General features: G+C 34.0%; 6 protein-coding genes across 14 annotated transcripts; 4 read left to right on the top strand and 2 right to left on the bottom strand.

The window, feature by feature from the left end:
* The first annotated feature begins 343 nt into the window (after positions 1 to 343).
* On the top strand, positions 344 to 2,161 carry LOC144476774 (arginine-hydroxylase NDUFAF5, mitochondrial). Of its 2 annotated transcripts, none has more exons than XM_078193988.1 (3): positions 344 to 1,294; positions 1,370 to 1,554; positions 1,719 to 2,161. In XM_078193988.1, the coding sequence occupies exons 1-3, from the start codon at positions 693 to 695 to the stop codon at positions 2,012 to 2,014; spliced, it is 1,083 nt and encodes a 360-aa protein (XP_078050114.1). In that variant the 5' UTR covers positions 344 to 692; the 3' UTR covers positions 2,015 to 2,161. The 2 variants fall into 2 exon arrangements, with proteins under 2 accessions (XP_078050114.1, XP_078050113.1); XM_078193987.1 differs by having other exon boundaries at positions 344 to 1,306.
* On the bottom strand, positions 2,132 to 3,320 carry Ufc1 (Ubiquitin-fold modifier conjugating enzyme 1). Its single transcript, XM_078193998.1, has 4 exons — positions 2,897 to 3,320; positions 2,605 to 2,736; positions 2,356 to 2,523; positions 2,132 to 2,273 (listed from the first exon to the last, which is right to left on the bottom strand). Exons 1-4 carry the CDS (start codon positions 3,017 to 3,019, stop codon positions 2,187 to 2,189), a joined length of 510 nt encoding a protein of 169 aa, XP_078050124.1. The 5' UTR covers positions 3,020 to 3,320; the 3' UTR covers positions 2,132 to 2,186.
* Positions 3,321 to 3,352: 32 nt separating this feature from the next.
* On the top strand, positions 3,353 to 5,791 carry Sas10 (UTP3 small subunit processome component Sas10). 3 transcript variants are annotated; one of them, XM_078193978.1, is made up of 4 exons: positions 3,353 to 3,710; positions 3,979 to 4,580; positions 4,652 to 5,403; positions 5,484 to 5,791. In XM_078193978.1, exons 2-4 carry the CDS (start codon positions 4,034 to 4,036, stop codon positions 5,571 to 5,573), a joined length of 1,389 nt encoding a protein of 462 aa, XP_078050104.1. In that variant the 5' UTR covers positions 3,353 to 3,710; positions 3,979 to 4,033; the 3' UTR covers positions 5,574 to 5,791. The 3 variants fall into 3 exon arrangements, with proteins under 3 accessions (XP_078050104.1, XP_078050103.1, XP_078050102.1); XM_078193977.1 differs by having other exon boundaries at positions 3,353 to 3,784; positions 3,982 to 4,580; XM_078193976.1 differs by having other exon boundaries at positions 3,353 to 3,784.
* On the bottom strand, positions 5,676 to 19,554 carry LOC144476779 (10 kDa heat shock protein, mitochondrial). Of its 2 annotated transcripts, none has more exons than XM_078193999.1 (4): positions 19,422 to 19,554; positions 7,181 to 7,465; positions 6,443 to 6,610; positions 5,676 to 6,189 (listed from the first exon to the last, which is right to left on the bottom strand). In XM_078193999.1, exons 2-4 carry the CDS (start codon positions 7,181 to 7,183, stop codon positions 6,046 to 6,048), a joined length of 315 nt encoding a protein of 104 aa, XP_078050125.1. In that variant the 5' UTR covers positions 7,184 to 7,465; positions 19,422 to 19,554; the 3' UTR covers positions 5,676 to 6,045. The 2 variants fall into 2 exon arrangements, with proteins under 2 accessions (XP_078050125.1, XP_078050126.1); XM_078194000.1 differs by having other exon boundaries at positions 7,181 to 7,461; positions 19,422 to 19,550.
* LOC144476768 (heat shock protein 60A) lies at positions 7,763 to 11,762 on the top strand. Of its 2 annotated transcripts, none has more exons than XM_078193969.1 (5): positions 7,763 to 8,075; positions 8,185 to 8,415; positions 9,210 to 9,621; positions 9,726 to 10,616; positions 10,686 to 11,762. In XM_078193969.1, the coding sequence occupies exons 3-5, from the start codon at positions 9,210 to 9,212 to the stop codon at positions 11,090 to 11,092; spliced, it is 1,710 nt and encodes a 569-aa protein (XP_078050095.1). In that variant the 5' UTR covers positions 7,763 to 8,075; positions 8,185 to 8,415; the 3' UTR covers positions 11,093 to 11,762. The 2 variants fall into 2 exon arrangements, with proteins under 2 accessions (XP_078050095.1, XP_078050094.1); XM_078193968.1 differs by having other exon boundaries at positions 7,763 to 8,086.
* Positions 12,529 to 17,604, top strand: Atac3 (Ada2a-containing complex component 3). 4 transcript variants are annotated; one of them, XM_078193974.1, is made up of 8 exons: positions 12,529 to 13,223; positions 13,624 to 13,726; positions 13,810 to 13,962; positions 14,040 to 14,237; positions 14,306 to 14,642; positions 14,731 to 15,000; positions 15,120 to 15,352; positions 15,434 to 17,604. In XM_078193974.1, exons 2-8 carry the CDS (start codon positions 13,664 to 13,666, stop codon positions 15,689 to 15,691), a joined length of 1,512 nt encoding a protein of 503 aa, XP_078050100.1. In that variant the 5' UTR covers positions 12,529 to 13,223; positions 13,624 to 13,663; the 3' UTR covers positions 15,692 to 17,604. The 4 variants fall into 4 exon arrangements, with proteins under 4 accessions (XP_078050100.1, XP_078050101.1, XP_078050098.1 ...); XM_078193975.1 differs by having other exon boundaries at positions 15,075 to 15,352; positions 15,485 to 17,604; XM_078193972.1 differs by having other exon boundaries at positions 15,075 to 15,352.
* Positions 19,555 to 19,667: the final 113 nt, after the last annotated feature.

Here is a 19,667-nt window from a genome sequence, read left to right as displayed (position 1 = left end):
GCTAACGATAAATGTTGTGTAATATTTAATTCTAATTTAAATCTATATTATTTAGTCTTTTCAATTTATCTCAATATTATCCCATTCTCGGATTATGATAAAAATTGTACTTTGCAAAATTAATGGTACCACTATTTTCTTACGTACAACTAATTTGCAAAATCCTTAGGTTTTAAGGTTAATGGATTTGTACCAGTTCCAACTCCAGCACGACTCTGGGCAGTGCAAATTTGCTAAGCAGTCGAAGTTAAGGACAGAAAATGCTTTGTTTTGATTGGCTCCTCTGGTGGCGACAGAAGCGCTTCCTTAGTGAAGGAGATTGCAAGAATTCTGGTATTACATATCTATTTAAATTCATGCCCTACGTTTCCACTTCATTTTTGAGATCATTTTAATCACTGTATAATATATGATATAATAGTGAACGATTTAAACGAATAATTAATTATGATACAATTTATGATGAAATCTGTTAGTTACACACTACGTATTTATGAGAATTGCGTGTAATGCAGGTTACGTTATGCGATTTCTATTACGTGAACATTTTACGTGCGTGGATACCGGCATCTTTTTCCTAAAAAGAATATAATATGTAGATATAGTTTATTAAATAATCGAAGCATATCTTGTGCAAATATTGTTACTGATGTTCAGATCATACACATGTGCATAAGAAAACGAACATAAAAATGTTAAATTTTCATCGGCTTAAAGGAACGTATGCTTTGCTTGAATATTGCATGTTCCCCCACACGTTTGGAAATCATAGTCGTATCAACAATGTTCGTTATATAGTTAGCAGCATAACAAATTTCACACCAACACCCGATGGTGTCATGTACGTTTTCGATAGGGATGCGAAGCTTCTTCAAAGAGAACGAGCAGCACAAGCGCCCAATGCAATACTGTTTGATTACATCAAAGACGAAGTAGGTTACAGATTATCAGATAGAATATTTGACATAAAGAAAAAATTTAAGAAAGCACTTAACTTAGGATGTGGTCGTGGTCATGTATCCAAGCATATAACTGCAGATTCTGTCGAAGAACTAATATTGACGGATATGTGTTCAAGTTTGCTACACGAAGCAGAAATCGCAGAAGGAATAAAAGTAACCAGAAAGATTTTGGATGAAGAACAGTTTTTATGGGAGGAAGACAGTCTAGACTTAGTCATAAGCTCACTGAATCTTCATTGGGTGAATAATCTTCCAGGCTGCCTCAAAAATATTTATAAAAGTTTAAAGAACGATGGTGTATTTTTAGCAGCTATGTTTGGAGGAGAAACTTTGTACGAACTGAGGTACTCTGAATAATGTAGGGGTAAATAGTATTTCGTGGTAATATATTGTTGTTCTTTTTCCAGGAGTTCCTTGCAGTTAGCAGAATTGGAAAGAGATGGTGGGATTTCAGGTCATATATCACCATTCGCTGAAGTTAGAGATATTGGAGCTTTGTTAAACAGAGCCAAGTTTACGATGCTGACCATAGATACAGATGAAATGGTTGTCGGTTATCCGAACATATTTGAATTAATGTGGGATTTAAAAGGTATTAATTTATCTTCTATTCATATGCAAATTCTAATGAACAATAACTCTATGTAAAAACAATATTTCTGTTACAAATAATGTTGTGCTTTTCATCTGTGATGTCTACTATTTTGAATATCGATTGATAACAAAGTTATTGGGACATCCTGTATAATTTTCTAGGAATGGCTGAAAATAACGCTACTAGAAATCGAAAATTACGTTTAAATAAAAACACTCTATTTGCTGCTTCTGCAATATATAAAGAACTATATGGAAAAATTAAAGAAGATGGTACACCTTTTATACCTGCGACATATCAAATAATTTACTTGGTAGGCTGGAAGCCAGACCCGTCGCAACCAAAACCGCTAGAGAGAGGTACCGGCGAAGTATCGCTCAAGGATCTATACAGATTAGACGAGATCATAAAAGAGACTAAAAAGATTCAGATCGATGACGATAAAGAATCCAAATAATGTGCAAAGCATTGTTATTTATGTAATATATAAATATAAATATTTATAATTGGTAAAGAGAACAATACATTCATTATATACACCATTTCTTCAAAATTAATGCAAAAGTTAATCTTGATCAGCAATTAAAAAAGACGATTACATATATATTTTAGGATATTCTTTCATAATATTACAGCTTTTGATCTATTTTATCCTTATGTACTACAGCACCTTTCTCTATAAGATCAGGAATTTCAACAGCCATCCATGGTCCCAGCTAAAAATATACATTTAGACATTTATAGCATAAAACTGTAATAATTTTGCAAAAGTAGTCATTGTATAAAAAAAACATTTACTCCCAGAGCCATGGCATGGGCAATTCCAAATTTTGGTACATTACGTGCCCACAAGGGTTTAAAATGATCTGTCAAACATATTTTTCCACCTCTGTACATTTTTGCTGTTTTACCATCTAGCTCGGGTAAAGCGATTTCAGGTGCTGTTGTGGGATATGTAACAGCAATCTACAATTACGTTATTGTTATCAAATATTGCACTACTTAATTATCGTGTATCTAATTACTGAAGACAGGAGAACGACTTACCTCAAACTCGACCTCGAATTCGTACTTTAAAAGATTGTGAATATACCAACATTTTCCAAACCATCTGGTACCCTCTTTGTTAGATTCTAAACGAAACCAATCGTTGTCGGACTCTTTATTATTTTTTACATACTGAAATACATACAAAGTTTACAAACACTGAAAATTTAGAAACTTTAATTTATCGACCGATTAATCTCTTGGGAACAAGGTCATAGCACACATAATAAAAAAAAAATTGGGAAGATTGTTAAGCATATGGAAAGCACCATATTCTACAATGATGATTTACTTGAATCAAAGCTTGATATTCTTCCTTCAATCTCTGCACCCACAAATCCTTATCCCTAGGACCCGCTTTCGTTTGTAACAATGGGATATTACTTAATGTTTTTTTCGTCGATTCATCAACCATTCTGAATTATTACAGTTATTCAAAACGGTGACAGATTAGGTAAGGGGATATTGGTTAATAGGTACAGTGGTGTAATCTAATCTGGTTTGTTGTGGTCGTCGACGCCGTCGTGTAGGCCAGAAAGGCTGATGAAGGTTCTGCGAAGAAGGAGCTCCAGGCCAGCAGCACTTCAAGAAACGAGCGAGAGAAGGCGAAATTGAAAAGTTCATGCATACATATGTGTTGTACGATAAGACCGAGTAGGGAATACAGATAGTGTTCCCGACCAATTCATGCTTCAGGCTTGGAATACCAATGGAACACAATGCGTGTCTGAATATTTTCAACAGTCTGAATTTTGTTGCAGAATGGTGGAAGGGGAATCGAAGTGTGTGTACAGTAATGGGTCATACATCTGCCCACCTTCAGACCGCACTTGTTCCATTATCGATGGTTGATACAAAAATTTCCTTTGCTTTGATTGGCTGATGATTCACTGCTCAGATAGGATCCACTGCGGATTGGATGTGCAGTAAAATAGTGGGGATGTGCGCACCAATCTAGCAGTCTAGGTAGCTTTCGAGAAAGGAAGCCATCTGTTGGCGAATGGCGGAGGTAGTCGCCACACAATCGGCCAGGTTAATTCCAAGCTGTTCCGAGTTCATCCGAGTCCTACCGTACATCATATACACGATTGTGTATATGAGGTTAGGTAAATTCGAGCATTCACGTGTCAATATATCGTAAAATTTCAAATTAAATTTTTAAAATGAGGAATAAAAAAAGGTATAGTGTTTTTCTATTTAAGTAACAATATGAGAAGCAATTTCATTTAAATATAACTTACTTTCTGTTGGTAGTAGAATTGTATGATGATTAAACAGGCTAATTCAATAACTTTTATTTTGAATGAAATACATAAGACAATTAACATTTTCATAATAATTTTGAACAATCATTTTGTTTCAATGTCTGTATAGCAGGCCGAAAGCATTCCAAAAGCATGAAGAAGAAAACGACTTGGAGGATATAGATATGAACGCAATTGCAGATTCAGAAGAAGATGAATATTCAGAAAATGAGCGAGAATTACTTGAGAAAGTACGAAATAGAAGTCCTTCTGAAAACTATGACAGCGATTATGAAGTTTATGGGTTACAAAACAAAAATGAAACCGAGGATGTTACAGAGAATGAAACAGACTCTATGGTATCTGATATTGAAGGATTACAAGAAGATTTTGACCTACCGAATGAGAAAGCATGGGGCAAAAAGAAAAAAGCTTATTATTCTACAGATTATGTAGATCCTGACTATGCCACAACTAGCCAAAAGAATTTAGTTGATGCCGAAATGGAAGAAGAAGAGGCTAGAAATATTCAAAAGAGATTAGCAGGACAGTTAGATGATGTTGATTTTGGATTAGATTTTATACAACCTATAAAAGCCCATGATACAGATGTTTCAGAATATGCAGAGCAGTTTGTAAGAACTGATCTCAGCAAGCTCAGTAAAAGACAAAAGCAAGCAATAATGGAAAAAGAAAGTCCCGAATTTATGGTGCTTGTAAATGATTTTAAAGGTATTTAATAGATTTTACATTACTATCTTCAAATGTTCAATTCCATATAAAAATATCTGTTTATTATTTAGATCGCATGACAGAAGCAAGAGATGTATTAGGACCGTTTCTAGAATTGGCTGAGATTAATGCTTTCTCCAATTGTTCAGCAGTATCTTTTGTAAAGACAAAGTATGACATTTTATTGAATTATTGTATCAATGTATCGTTTTACTTAATGTTAAAAGCTAAACGATTGCCTGTTAATTCTCATCCTGTTATAAAACGTTTGGCACAATATAATCAATTGTTGAGTCAGTTAGAGTCAGGACAGGGAGACTTGATACAGGAGATCAAAGAGATATTGACAGCTAAAAACCAAGGGAAACCATTGTATAATGTATCTGATGGTTCTAAATTAGGAATTGACAAGAGGAAACTATCACATCGCGTTAAAGAGAAGGCAGTTCTAAAGCAGATAAAAAAATCCGCTAGAGTTACCGATCAATATTTACCAGAATCTGAATATATCAAAGAAAAGAAAAAGTTTACAGACCGAGAAGAGAAGTCTAAAGATGATGTATACACAGAAACAGTAGAAAATTCAGAACCTCGTACAAGTTCAGGAGAAGAGGAGATGGACGATACTACCGAAAAAGAGGAGAAGCAAATGGAAAATACTGATATAAGAGAATCGGTAATTGAGAATGCAGGAAAAAGGGGAATTACATATGAAATGGCAAAGAATAAAGGTTTAACACCACACCGGAAGAAGGAGCAACGCAATCCTCGAGTAAAACATAGGAATAAGTATCGTAAAGCTAAAATTCGAAGAAAGGGAGCTGTACGTATCCATATGTTCATAAAATATTTACAACCTTTATTTCAAATATTTTACTGAAATTAAAATCCTTTATGTTATAGGTGAGAGAGGTGAGAAAAGAAATAACTCGTTATGCAGGAGAAATCTCGGGTATTAAAGCTAGCGTGAAGAAAAGTATTCGATTAAAATAAAAACGTAAAAGATTGCCTGTAATCAAATTTGCATTAAAAAATATAAAATTAGTTTATTAGCTGTTACATATATAATAGGAATTTGAATGCAATAAAAAGCTCTTGTATTCTGATAATATTAACAAACTTTATTTTAACTATCGTTAATAGTACAAATTAACAAAATTGAATGCAAGTTAACAAAATTAACGTAGTAAATGATATTTTTACAAACATAATCAGTACGTGTTTTATTTCTTTCGGTATCCATGCCAGTACATTCATTCTAACATCAGGTTTTTGGAGCAATATATAAATTTATGATGATTGAACGGTAAAGACTTAAACTACATAAGAGGTGTAATTGTGTATATGTTTATACACTCATACGTATTAGGTTTATGACTTCAGGAATTTCAAAGAATATTTTTTAATATTTGAAGTGTTTTAAACTTACAATCAATACGACTTTAAACTTATAATCAATGCAACCTTAAACTTCTAACTTTGCCAGTATGTCCGACTCACGGAATAAGTGTAGTTCCTTATTATCTTCAACCTCCACTTTAGTTCCTCCATATTCTGGCAATAAAACAACATCACCAACTTTGATGCTCAAAGGAACATGTTCTCCTTTCTAAAAAAAAAAAATAAAAACAATTACTAACGTTTCGTTAGTAACATGACCTTTTTTTATAGTAATAAAATAATTTATGTAACCCATCCAACAAGACAAATCACTAAATGTAAACAAAGCACCTGTACAATGTTTGTTTGGTCTAAGCTGACAGTAATAAAAAAAAACTTAAGTTTTTTCAGATATATACAATGTAATCACTGTGAATTTGTTTATACCTTTTGATTTGACTAATTATACAAGATTATAATACCTCGTTTCGTTGTCCAGGACCTATTGCCACTACAGTACCTTGCAAAACTTTTGCCTGAGCTTTCTCTGGTAGTACAATACCTCCTTTCGTTTTGGTTACTGCTTCGGCTCTTTGTATAAGAACTCTATCGAAGAGAGGTACAAGTCTCTTAATGGCACTAGCTGCAGCCTAAGCAACAACAAATAATTTGCAATGTATATTATGGAACTTTTCCAGGCAAGTTAATAAACTATAATATTTAAACAGCAACAATTACTTTTGATATTATATATGATGTAATTTTGAACAAACTTCTGTTATACCAAATCAGAAATAAAAAGATATGAACATATCAATTATAAAGTTACAAGTATAAATTTTTCTAAAATTATATGTTAGTAATTGCAGAATAATTATATCGTCGGGATACACAAATAAGTAAAAAAATATTCTTCTGTGTTAACTCTTTTGTTTTGTCGATAGTCATTTGTTTCACTCTATTTATAACAAAAATAAAATTTTTGTACACAACAAAATGATAACATATTAAACAAGTTAAACATTTAAAATTCATTTGGAATATTATATGCGCGTGTTACTTTGCAGAACGTAACTTGCACTGCATGCATTTAGCAAATTGTTGATTTGAAGGTTAATTATGAAAATTTGCTAAAGAACTATCATTAATTGATACATTAGAAGATATAAAAATTTATTTAGAACAAATTCAACTTACTAAAAGTTTGATGAAAGTCTTACCATTCTTAATATAAGGCGTTATTAAATTATATCTTTGATATAATACAGCCGGCAAGCGGTTTCGTCCACGTTGTGTAACTAGGGTACAAAAGTGTACAGCCAGATAGAGGGAGGAGACAGTGTGGACACAGCAGCAGTTGTAGCAGTAGTACGTATGTACGTAACTATTAGGCAGCGTGGCAGCACAGCCTCTTTGATTTTCTCGAAATTTCCGATTTGCAGGCTCCCTCTATCTCTGCCTGTACTCTCCTCCTCCCTTCACATCGTCTCCATCTCCAACACTAACTTAAGAAACATGTGCATTGATTTTGTAATTGCGCGCTTATATACATATATGTGTCCCTATCAATTAAAGAATCAATGAAATACATGATTAAGTATATTATATGCAATAATAATATATATTCTAAATTTAAATATCGTAGTTTTTATATTGGCGTAGCGTTGTACCGTGAGAGTCGAAGCTTGAAAAACTGAATACATATGTGTAGCTAAATATAGGTCGATAATGTGTAAGATATAAAAATACATTATGCATACTCATTAACATATCTACAAAATAGAATAATAATAAAGGTTCTTAGTTTTATCAGTATACGTAACTATCCATTTTAATTAAAAGTTGACATTCACGGATTTTTGTAGCAATGCACGTTATGACTATTTAATAAAAGCTTTCATATATGTGCATCTGGAAGAATGTACAAAGTGTGAAGCATGTCGTATATATCCAAATATGTATGTTACATTATATACCGTGGCACTGAGCAAGGAGCAAATTCGAAAATTTTTTGACGAATGTGATTGGTGTATATACAGAACGATTACATCACACTAGTTCCAGTACATTCTAGAAGCTCAACGTACCACATGCCGAATAAAAATTATCGATGATGTAAATGCATGGTGTGCTATTAAGTCAATAAAAATGAAGGGGTCATGAACATTTTAGTTAAATCGTTTTACATATATTTCATTAATATATTTGATATGAAATTTTTCAGGTTTCATGATCAAATATTTAAAGGTTAGGTTAAAACAAGCTGAAGAGGGAGGGGAACAGATCCATCGTTCCATGTGATAGCGCAAGCCGCGCCGCAAGCTCCTTCCACTCTTCACTTCTCACAATCGCATTCTCGTGGTGAGACAACGTGCGATCACGCTGTGACGATTTTCAATTACTTTTGCAGTTGCGATTTCTTAACCAATCCTTTTTGCTTTTTCATTAGATAAAGGTAAAAGTATTTTAACCAATCTATTTACTATATATTTCAAACGAAATAAGCGATATTTCTATCCATGCTTTTAACCGGCTAAATCACATCTAAATCATTTCTTCATTGAGATGTCCATTTCATCACATTCTTCTCTTTTTGTTTTTTCGTTTTTCGTTAATTTACTTTCGCATTAAAATTATTCGTTCCGTTTCTGTAATTTTTAGAAATTCATATTCTCATGTATAAGATTTCGAGTGCTGAATAAGATAACAGAACGTAGTGGGTGTATGGTAAAAGAATATAAATTTTTATCATTCGTAAGTACGACTTGTTCTAGATCACGTCTGTTTTATTAAAGTTTACTTTCTGAATGTAATTTTATATATATTCCTTATTGAAATTATACCCGTTACGACAACCGGCTGGTTTAATGTACACAGTTTCTAATCATTTTAAGTAATACAAAAAGTTAATTTTCCGAAATATAACTAGAGCATTTACCATAATATTAATTTTTATATAGAATGATATTATAAGATGTAATAATTCTTGAAATAATTTACACTGGGGATTGTTGGTTATCCACGCGTTAGTTTACATAACCATATTTACTATCAAAATGTAATTGTGCATCTCATGTTTAAATTCTTTTCAATCTTTGACATTGTAGAAAGTTAATAATTTGATATATGTGAAATTATTAAATGGTACTTATTCGATACCGCAGAGTTCAGTTTTCATAGGATAGTAATAATAGATAAGATAGTGTAATTAAATATTTAAATTACTATATTGTCACATATTTTTTGCAGATGTACAGATTGTCAACTATGTTGCGAGGTGCTGCTTTGCGCCAGTTACAAGTTCGTTGTTATGCCAAAGATGTGCGTTTCGGATCGGAAGTTAGAGCACTTATGTTACAAGGTGTAGACATTTTAGCAGATGCTGTTGCGGTAACAATGGGTCCCAAAGGTCGTAATGTTATATTGGAACAAAGTTGGGGCAGTCCAAAAATTACCAAAGACGGTGTTACTGTGGCAAAAGGTGTGGAGTTGAAAGATAAGTTTCAGAATATTGGAGCAAAATTGGTACAAGATGTAGCAAATAATACGAACGAAGAAGCTGGTGATGGTACAACGACAGCTACAGTTTTAGCAAGGGCTATTGCTAAAGAAGGCTTTGAAAAAATTAGTAAAGGGGCTAATCCTGTTGAAATAAGAAGAGGTAGAAAAGATCTAAGATTATTATCTGTGTAGAGTTACTATGTAGTTGTGAACACACTGTTAAAAGTGCAATATTGTTAACTTGTTTTAACATTTATATTATAGGTGTTATGTTAGCAGTTGACACGGTTAAAGATCAATTGAAAGCTTTGAGTAAACCAGTCACTACACCGGAAGAAATTGCACAAGTTGCAACCATCTCGGCTAATGGGGACAAAGCCATCGGCAATCTTATTTCCGATGCCATGAAAAAAGTTGGTAAAGAAGGTGTTATTACGGTAAAGGATGGTAAAACACTACACGATGAATTGGAAGTTATAGAAGGAATGAAATTCGATAGAGGATATATATCTCCGTATTTTATAAATTCTAATAAAGGAGCAAAAGTTGAATTTCAAGATGCGCTTTTGCTCTTCAGTGAAAAGAAAATATCGTCTGTACAATCTATAATTCCAGCCTTGGAATTAGCAAACTCGCAGCGGAAGCCATTAGTCATCATTGCAGAAGACATTGATGGTGAAGCATTATCAACTCTTGTGGTAAATAGATTGAAAATTGGTTTGCAAGTTGCAGCTGTTAAAGCCCCTGGTTTCGGTGATAATCGAAAAGCAACGCTTCAAGACATGGCAATATTGACTGGCGGAATTGTTTTCGGAGATGACGCGAATCTCATTAAGTTAGAAAATGTACAGGCGTGTGATTTAGGCGAAGTTGGAGAAGTAGTAATTACTAAGGACGATACGCTATTCCTCAAGGGCAAAGGAAAGAAGAGTGACATCGATCACAGGGCAGATGTGATTAGGGATCAGATAACAAATACAACTTCAGAATACGAGAAAGAAAAGTTGCAAGAACGTTTGGCAAGGTTAGCATCGGGAGTCGCAGTTTTGAGAGTTGGTGGTAGCAGTGAAGTAGAAGTTAATGAGAAGAAAGATAGAGTTCACGATGCTCTCAATGCTACTCGTGCTGCTGTTGAGGAAGGCATCGTTCCAGGAGGTAAACATAATCAACTATTTATATTTGCCTATTTATCTGGATACTTAATTAAGATTTTTTATTTCACAGGTGGAACTGCTCTTCTGAGATGTATTCCTGCATTAAAAAATGTTAAATCATCGAATAGTGATCAGGAAACAGGAATTAAAATTGTGGCTAACGCTTTACGTATGCCGTGTTTACAAATTGCTCAAAATGCAGGTGTTGACGCGAGTGTGGTAGTGGCAAAAGTTAGTGAGAGTAATTTAGGTTACGATGCTTTGAATGACGAATACGTTGATATGATTGAAAAAGGAATCATTGATCCCACGAAAGTAGTACGCACAGCGCTTACTGATGCGGCAGGTGTTGCATCATTGCTCACAACTGCAGAAGCAGTGGTGACAGAATTGCCTAAGGAAGAACCTCAGATGCCAATGGGAGGCGGCATGGGTGGAATGGGCGGCATGGGTGGTATGGGAGGCATGGGCATGTAATGAAGTGAAACCTCGCATAAAGACTGAACAATTTATTCTCATTAATATTTGGCCAACATTGCAATTCAATCACAATGTTAACTTTCACGCTATACATAGTGATTGGAGTTGCAAATACATGACCATAATTTCCAATCACGTAACCGGGACGTTAATAAACACGTTAGTACAGTCGTACTTACAGCGGATAAAATGGTGCACAGAAAAGGAATGTGCTGCATACATGTTGTAATATTTTGTTCCGTAACCACTTGTCTTTGTGTTGCGCATTTATAAGCATTATCGTTTTAAGAACTTCAATATTACGTTCCTCGACAACTTATATAGAATACGGTACGCGAACATACCGTATATCATTATTCCGTATAAATATAACAATTTTTTTAAGGTTTAGGTGATTAGATCAACGAAATTTACAGTTATATAGAAGTTTTGTTTCGAATAAAAATACATCTCACTATGTTCCGTAAAAAATATTTACTACATCGATTCTACGCTCTATCACTCGAAAATCTTTTTTATCCATGTGAGAATGGAAAAAGAGAATGCAAATGTACAAATATATGTCTTGCGAAATAGGGTAGACTAGCAAGTTCCCGTGCTTTTCTTTTATTGTTACAATTTGTTTTCCATTCTTTAGTCTGAATAAAAATGTATTGAAATTGTGTTACAGTGCGTTCGGAAAGAACAAAAAGTCCCCCCTCATCTATGAGAGAATGTTAAAGGCAAATTGTGGGACAACATACATATACATAAAATAACTGATTTTGTCATAATTGATTAATTATGAAAATGATTCATTTTCGGTGTGCCGATGTGGACGATAGTGGCGCCTCTCTTGGAGACACACTAAAGCTCGATTCGAAGTCCATACAGCGCCAATTAGAAAGTGGCAAAACGCTGAAACTGTTGGAGAAAATTATCATTGATTGTCTTATCGACCTTGAAATTCAAAACAGACAATTATTAAAAAACTGATCACTTAAATATTGATGAAATGTAAGGAGAATATGTAATTGCAAACATACCATTTTTGTCGAAATCAAATAGCAGATTTTTTAATAATAGATTATATCAAACAAAGAAATATGTGCATTGAAATTAAACCAAAATATCATCGAAGCTACAAAAAATGGAAACGGACTATCGTAAATATTTAGACTTTTTACATTTGATATAGTATTACATGCGCACACAAAAGAAATAATTTCGTATGTTGCTGATAATAGTTGTAAAATAAAAAAATAAATAGAACTTTTTGTGGAAATAAAATTTAACATTTGATTTAATTACACAGATTCTGTAAATTATGATGTTGGTGATATGGGAGATGTGCGAGTAAATAAATACTTGCAAAAAGAAAAGATAGATTGGGTCCAAGAATTGATTTGAAAATATTTCGACGCTTACAATACATATAAAAAGTAGCTACCTGTTGACCGTCTGTGAATAATATTAATACACAATTTTTTGGTAAATGTTTGTGTATACGTATGTACTTTCAAACATTTAAAATCAAAAGATCTTCATGGTTTGAAAAGAAACGGAGATTGTATAATCGAGACGCAAATTGAAAAAGATTCGAGCCTCGAGCTTCGGATAGCGAAGCAAATGAACTGCATGTTATTTTTGGTATCGATATTATATTAATTAATTGAACTGTCCATTACATATTTCGAAATATAGGTACAACCCCATGAATGCCCAAGAAGAAAAGTTTGCGACGTAACCTAACCTTTCTTAAACATAACACGTACCTAACCTATTCAATAGAGAATATATGAGACACGCGCCACCACGTGGCGCTGCAATTCATCATGCGATTCAACATATTTAATCATTATCAATGATGTTTTCAAGTAAAACTATAGAAATTTCTTTGAAAAATACATCATTTCGTAGGGAAGAAACATGCTTAATTAGGAAAATCAATGTTTATCTATGTGATTGATTGTTTGAAACGGTAAGAAAAATTGCACTTAGGAATGGCGCCAACCTGTCGCCATTTTCATGAAACTTTACCAAGACGGTAAATCGAGAAGGCCGTGGGGAGGAAGAATTCCTGAAAAAGAGTGTATGTGTCGGAAAACTAGAGAAAAAATCACGAAAAACCGAGAATAATGAACTGGCCGTAAGTATATCATCTCTCCATGCTATTTTTCGTCGGTTTGATTCGTTTCAAGCACAAAACACGGGGCCTATGGCATGGGACTTCCGTTTAATGAACAGGAACAGGAAGTTCCTCGCAATCTGAAATGGCAAAATAAAAACATCCTGTACCGAGGAAAATTTCGAAAAATACACATGCTGCATTTTCGAGCAAGTAGACAAAAGTGAATAGATTGTGTTTTGATACCTTTGATTTCGACTCGGATTTTAATTTTTTCCGACCTACTTTCGATTCCGGTGACTCAAGGTCGAGCAACACCAACGGAATTGCACAGAGTGAAAAATGGAACGGTCACAGCTAGCCCTATTTACTTTGAAAAAAGCCCAATCGATAACAATTGTTATGGATCATTTGATTTTAGTGTGCACCGAAAAGAACGGGATTGAGTTTAATACACAAACATGCAAGCTGCAAGTATTTGCACTAATGATATTGAGGGTCTGGACACGGATACCCTTATACCTGTATGTAACATAGATTCCATTATAATACACCATACTACTTCTTACATTTAAGGGACACTGTCTGAAGTAAATGTATTTCTTAGGTTGAAATCCTGGATGTATCTCATCGTGTAAGATCTCAAGATGCCATATCGATAGTGGAACTAGGTAAACAGTTGCTTTTTAGTGCAAAATATGGGGACACGGATACTGTTCGTGATCTGATGTGCAGAGGAGCTCCTTTCACTACAGATTGGGTATATATATTTGAACAACATAATTTATCTATTACTTGTAGAATAGTAATTGTATTGTTTATATAATTCTTTGTTAGCTGGGTACCAGCGCATTGCACTTCGCTGCCCAGAATAACCATACAGATACTGCAGAAGTTTTACTGAGAGCAGGAATTTCGAGAGATGCTAGAACAAAAGTAGACCGAACACCTTTACATATGGCTGCGTACGAAGGTCATCACCATATGGCACAATTACTTCTTAATTATGGTGCAGATGCTGATAGCAGGGATATGGTAGTTAAAATAAGAATTACGTAACTAACAATTGTTTTGAACACTTTTGTCAAAACGAATATTTTCAGTTAAAAATGACTCCTCTGCATTGGGCAGTTGAGAGGGAACATATAGAAGTAATGCATGTTTTGTTGGAACATGGAGCAGACGCGAATGCGACTAGCAAATTTGACAAGACTCCGATTAGCCTTGCACTGGAACATGATAGATTAGATTTGGTAGACATACTGCAACAAGAAAGGGAGATTGTCGGCGTTAGAGCTCATCAACAAAATCAAGCGAATACAGCAGAACTTGAAGTAGCAACTCATAATTTAATACAATTAGAATCTGAAAGAGACGAGGAACAACAGAAATTTGAATTATTACAACAGGAGTCTCAACCAAGAAGAAAGATTACTCATGGTACGTTGCTTGACTTTGAAAATCGTTTATCCGTGTAAATATTTACTTATAGACGATATTATTAATTCTTCTTATAATATTGTTCAAGTTGGGAAAAAACAACGAATGCTTTTTCAACAAATTCACGTTGGACCGAACGCTGATGACGATCAGGACAAGGAGGTCGAAGATACGGATGAAATTACTAATGCGAGTAATCCAAACAACTCTAGAAAACGTAAAGATGTTCCAGTTGTTGGGGGACTGAATAAACAGTTTAGGTTACTAGAAGCACATGGGATCACAATGATACCTGTGGATAATAATTCTTCTATTGTGGAAAATGCAATGGAAAGTGGAAGAACGGTCGTTTTAACTGGTACGAAATGTTCTAAATTCACGCGATTCAATGAAATTCGTTTCCATTGATGTCGATAATATGTTTGCCTACAGAAGCTGGAAAGCTTGCTCTGAATCTAACGAGAAACTCTTCGATAGGAGTTAAACGACTTCAAGTTGCTGGAAAAAAAGGAACTTCCAGAAAAGTGATAGCGATTAGAGCGGATCAAATATTGAATCACAGTACACCTACTCTTACCTCTAGAGGACCGAACATATTGAAAAGGTCTTCTATTGATAATAAGGCTGGCAAACTATTCATTTCATCCATTTCTAACACTACACCCGTATCGACGCCTACGCAATCGAAAAATGTCATTTCGCCGCCAGAGGTACGGAGATCATATCTATTTATTCGTTTCGTTAACGGAAGCATATATTTTTAGTACATTTGCGTTCCATGATTTCGACAGAGCAAAATAATTAGCGCTTCAACAAAAATCACGGAGCCAATAATTTTACAGTTGGACGATGAAATTGAGGAAATTATCGAAGACGATCATACAGACACTACTGAGCCAGTAATGGATATTGTCCTTTTAAATAGACAACTGGCCGAAGCACGAAGGCAAGCAGCCGAATATCGTAAACGGCTTCAAAAGAAAGAGGAAGAGGCAGAAATTTATAAGCAGCAACTAAAAAACATTACAGCCCAAAGGGCAGCCAAGTGATTTTGATCATTATACATTTAACGTCAAGCCTCGTTTTACGAGTAGCTCTGCTTTTTCTACGATAGAACATTTTACATATACGATTCTCAGTCTTGTTCAGGAGCTCGGTTGGAAATTGCATCTCTATACTTTAAGCTGTTGTTTCTTCAATCTTTCATTGCAAAGCATTATGATAGTACTTACGCGCACTTTTTATTACTAACTGTTTGTTTTTCTTAAATTTCTTTTTCTTTTCTTTTTTGTAAAGAGTATCTTGGAAAATCTACAAGATTCTTCCAAAAATTTTTATTTTTATTTACCGGTCGTAATTATATATTATTTAACACACATGCATGCTTTTTAAAAGCTGTAAAGGATACGAATAATTATTAAGTCTGATCTAAATGGTAACAAAACGTATTACTTTTTTGTTTTTTAAAGACATATATAAAAACACAACGTGTTTAATTTGCTTTCCACATAATGTCTCCCATAAAATTACAACGGAAGTGCTTTACATTATAGATGGTATCGTTAATTTTGAATCGGTTCAAACCAAGCTTTCTACATCAATTCGATTTCATGTTAATACTTAAACATGTCCCACGATTTCAATATCTTGCTATTCAAATGGTTCTGCCTGTTATCAATTGGATATTATTAATGAGCAATGATTATTAATACCGTATACCAATTTTCATATTGACAACACGTTACAATACCTTAATGCAGAAGGAAGAAAAGAAGTGAAAAGTAATATAAAATAGTAAGTGATACGTATCGAAGGATACCTATTTTTAAATTCTATATGATCTATTTTGTATATAGTAAATTTTTATATACTTCATAAAGTTGCCTAACGATAAATAATGATTATGCAGTATTGATGGATAACTAGAATTACATAGAAAGAGAAGAAACTAAATAGATAGGAAATTTATATAAAAGTTTTCAAATTTTATGGTCAGGAACCTTAAAGGAACTAATGTTTGCTAACTGTTTATATTTTGTAGTAAGAAAAACGTTAATGAAATTTGGTAATAAAAAAGTTTATGGTGAAATATAAGAATTCGGGAGTTGTAAAATATTGTGTCGTTCGCAATGCAATAATTTTTCCATTGAATCGGCGAAGAAAGAAATATTTTTTTATAAACAGAACGTGTCCGGAAAGCAAAATGTGGAAAGCAAATGATTGAATCGAGTAGATTATGCATAACCTTGCAACGGTGTAATATATAATTAATTTAGAAAGACAGGTTCACGCGTTATTCGGATACTGTTATCACACTTTGTATAGTTTCTTATAATCAAGGTGATTTCATTCCAAGTGCATCTATGCAATGATTCTGATGCACCAAAACAATTACGCTCATTCGAAATGCGTTGTGAAAGAGAATGCCGGGCAAGTCTCTTTGTTTCATCTAACAGCATGTACTGTGCTATGTATTCAAGCACATCCTATATATTCGAATTTTTAGCTTAAAAATATATATAGCGAGAATTATGTATGTACAGCAGACAAAATCAAAGAAAAAGGAAAGTAGTCTACTCAGGTAAAAAAAATGTTATAATGTATAAAGTACGAGAGGGAATTGAACAGTGTCGATTATCATCAAACGCAACTGATAACATAATGCTAAGATTTTTTCTAGTAATATACCCTGTAAATACGAACATTTATACATATACCGATAGTACATGTTGGGATGCAAAGTTAGAAAACTTTTATTCGAAAATAAACATTTTATATTTCACGAATCATTTGTACAACATTATTACACGGTTTAATGATAAGAAATACTTTTCGTACCTATTTTATTAGAAATCCCTATTATTTTGAATATGTTTATGTAAGACAATTGTCTACCTTCATTAAATACACCCTAATGCTTTTAAAAGAATAAATTAGTCACGTAAGACTGTCAGGGATAGTTTTGAAAGAAAATTTTAATAAATTTTTGCCAGTTAAAAACTGTGATGTGCTAGTTATTTTTTTCAAAACTAACTGTATACATATGTACTTATGTATGCTAGAAGTATAACAAACTCGCGCAGTAGATGTCAAATTTCGTAGATAACATACATTACATGCGACGATTATGCATAGGTTAATAAGTTAATAAAAATACAACAGTAATCATTGAAACCTACAAAACGATTAAATTCTTGCAATTTCCGTACGTAGAAATATGATCGATAATCTCGGTAAAAATGTGTCCCGCGTTATCGATTTGAAACGAACTCACAGTGGCAGCACCGTCTGTCTCAAGAAAACTTTCATGTTTTAAAAAGTTTGCTTATCGATCGATCCGATGGATTTCCAGCTTGCTTACCCTAAATGTCAGATTATTATCGTCCTGAAAATAATGGTTAACTGAACGGTCGAAAAGAGAACGAACCTTTCCAAAAAAAAAATAAAAGGAAAGATTCTTTGGTTTGTTCTACAGAACACAATGGTATCGACAACGAGGCTCTATGCTCCATATATGTACATATATGTATGCAAGTATACATAGAGATTCTTTAGTGTTTCTTGCTGCTACGATCGATCGCACAGTCATACAATTACAATCTCGGCCGATCGCGAAACGTTGCCGTGTGGAATATCGCGTTTGATACACGGCGGCGTAAAATAGATGGCTTCAGTTGCGCTATAGTCCATCGTGAACAACCGCGAACAGTCATGAACAACCATAACCAATCGTAAACAGTACGGAAACCAAAGCTAAGACGAAGTGCGTTAGATTGGTACATTCGGCGTATTATACTCTTTCATATATAGTTCAATGGTGTACGCTAATATTTTTGTTGGTAATTCCTCGAAACTGTATCTGTTCCTTAAGTTCTACAGCACAAAAAATTGTACATAAACATTTTTTTATACCCTTTACTTGACTCTGATCGATCGAAACGTTGCCCCCGCTATTCGAACTTGTACGGAACTACGCAGAACTACGTCATCGAGCGAGAGCTTCGCACGGGAGTAGGAGTCGGGAGAGTCTTGAAGGTCTTGAAACGTGCGCTCTCGATACTCGATAACGGTCTACGTATCACGAACTTTTCGCGCTCTTTCGATACAATTGAAATTACAAGGTGGATCGAAGAAACTTTATGAATCGTTCGCTGTATTTGACCTAACCCATTAAGCTCGTGGCTTTCGGGCGAGTATTTCAAGTAGGATCGAGACAAACTTTTATTTTTCAGTTTCATAGATATGTTTAAAAAATAAAATATTATGGCATTTATATCTATTGCTGTGTCTCTTAGTCGAGCATGCGTACCTATACATATACACATATGTATACTATAAAAAAACATTCTTGTGTCAAAACAATCATGATTAGTACGAAAAAACAAGTGTTTAAAACATTTTTCTCAAGATTTTTATTCCTTCGATGCAATACCTTATGGTCCGTTTAATTATGAATCTATAGTTTAGAGACAAACGCGGTTATAATTATGGAAAATATGCAAAATAAAATATAATTGATTTTACCACATACTATAGAACAGACTAAATTCGAATCGAAAACAATTACTACAAAACAAATTGTTATTTTGTAAAATTAATTAAAATAGTTAATTTTGAGCTTTCTAAATCATATTTTCAAAACGAAACAGTTGATTTACTATGGGTCTATATAAAATAATTTTACAGATGTGCAGAACGAAGAAAACTATGGCGGGGAGACTTTTCAACGTTTGTAGAGAAAAGTAGCTTCTGTAAGTATGCATGTATGTATTTACTTACGCGAGATTGAAAGTGTTTCAGGTGATCCGGTGCTAGCTCGAGGTTGAGAACCCCCTAAATGTTTCGTAGCCCGTTGTAGCCCGTAGCTTGTAGCCTGTAGCCCGTAGTCCATAGCCCGGACCAGCCCGAACCCGAACCCAAAGACCGAAGCCTGAAGGAGATGTCCACTGTGCTACGGTGCAAGGAAGGGGAACGGTTTTCGTTGTGTGGTTGTGCAGTGTGCATTGTTTCTCTGGTTATAGCCTG

The sequence above is a fragment of the Augochlora pura genome, chromosome 11 (genome assembly GCF_028453695.1).
Source record: "Augochlora pura isolate Apur16 chromosome 11, APUR_v2.2.1, whole genome shotgun sequence".
In the NCBI taxonomy this organism is placed as follows: domain Eukaryota; kingdom Metazoa; phylum Arthropoda; class Insecta; order Hymenoptera; family Halictidae; genus Augochlora; species Augochlora pura.
Note: the sequence above shows the minus strand (reverse complement) of the source record. Positions and strands in the feature narration are given on the sequence as shown.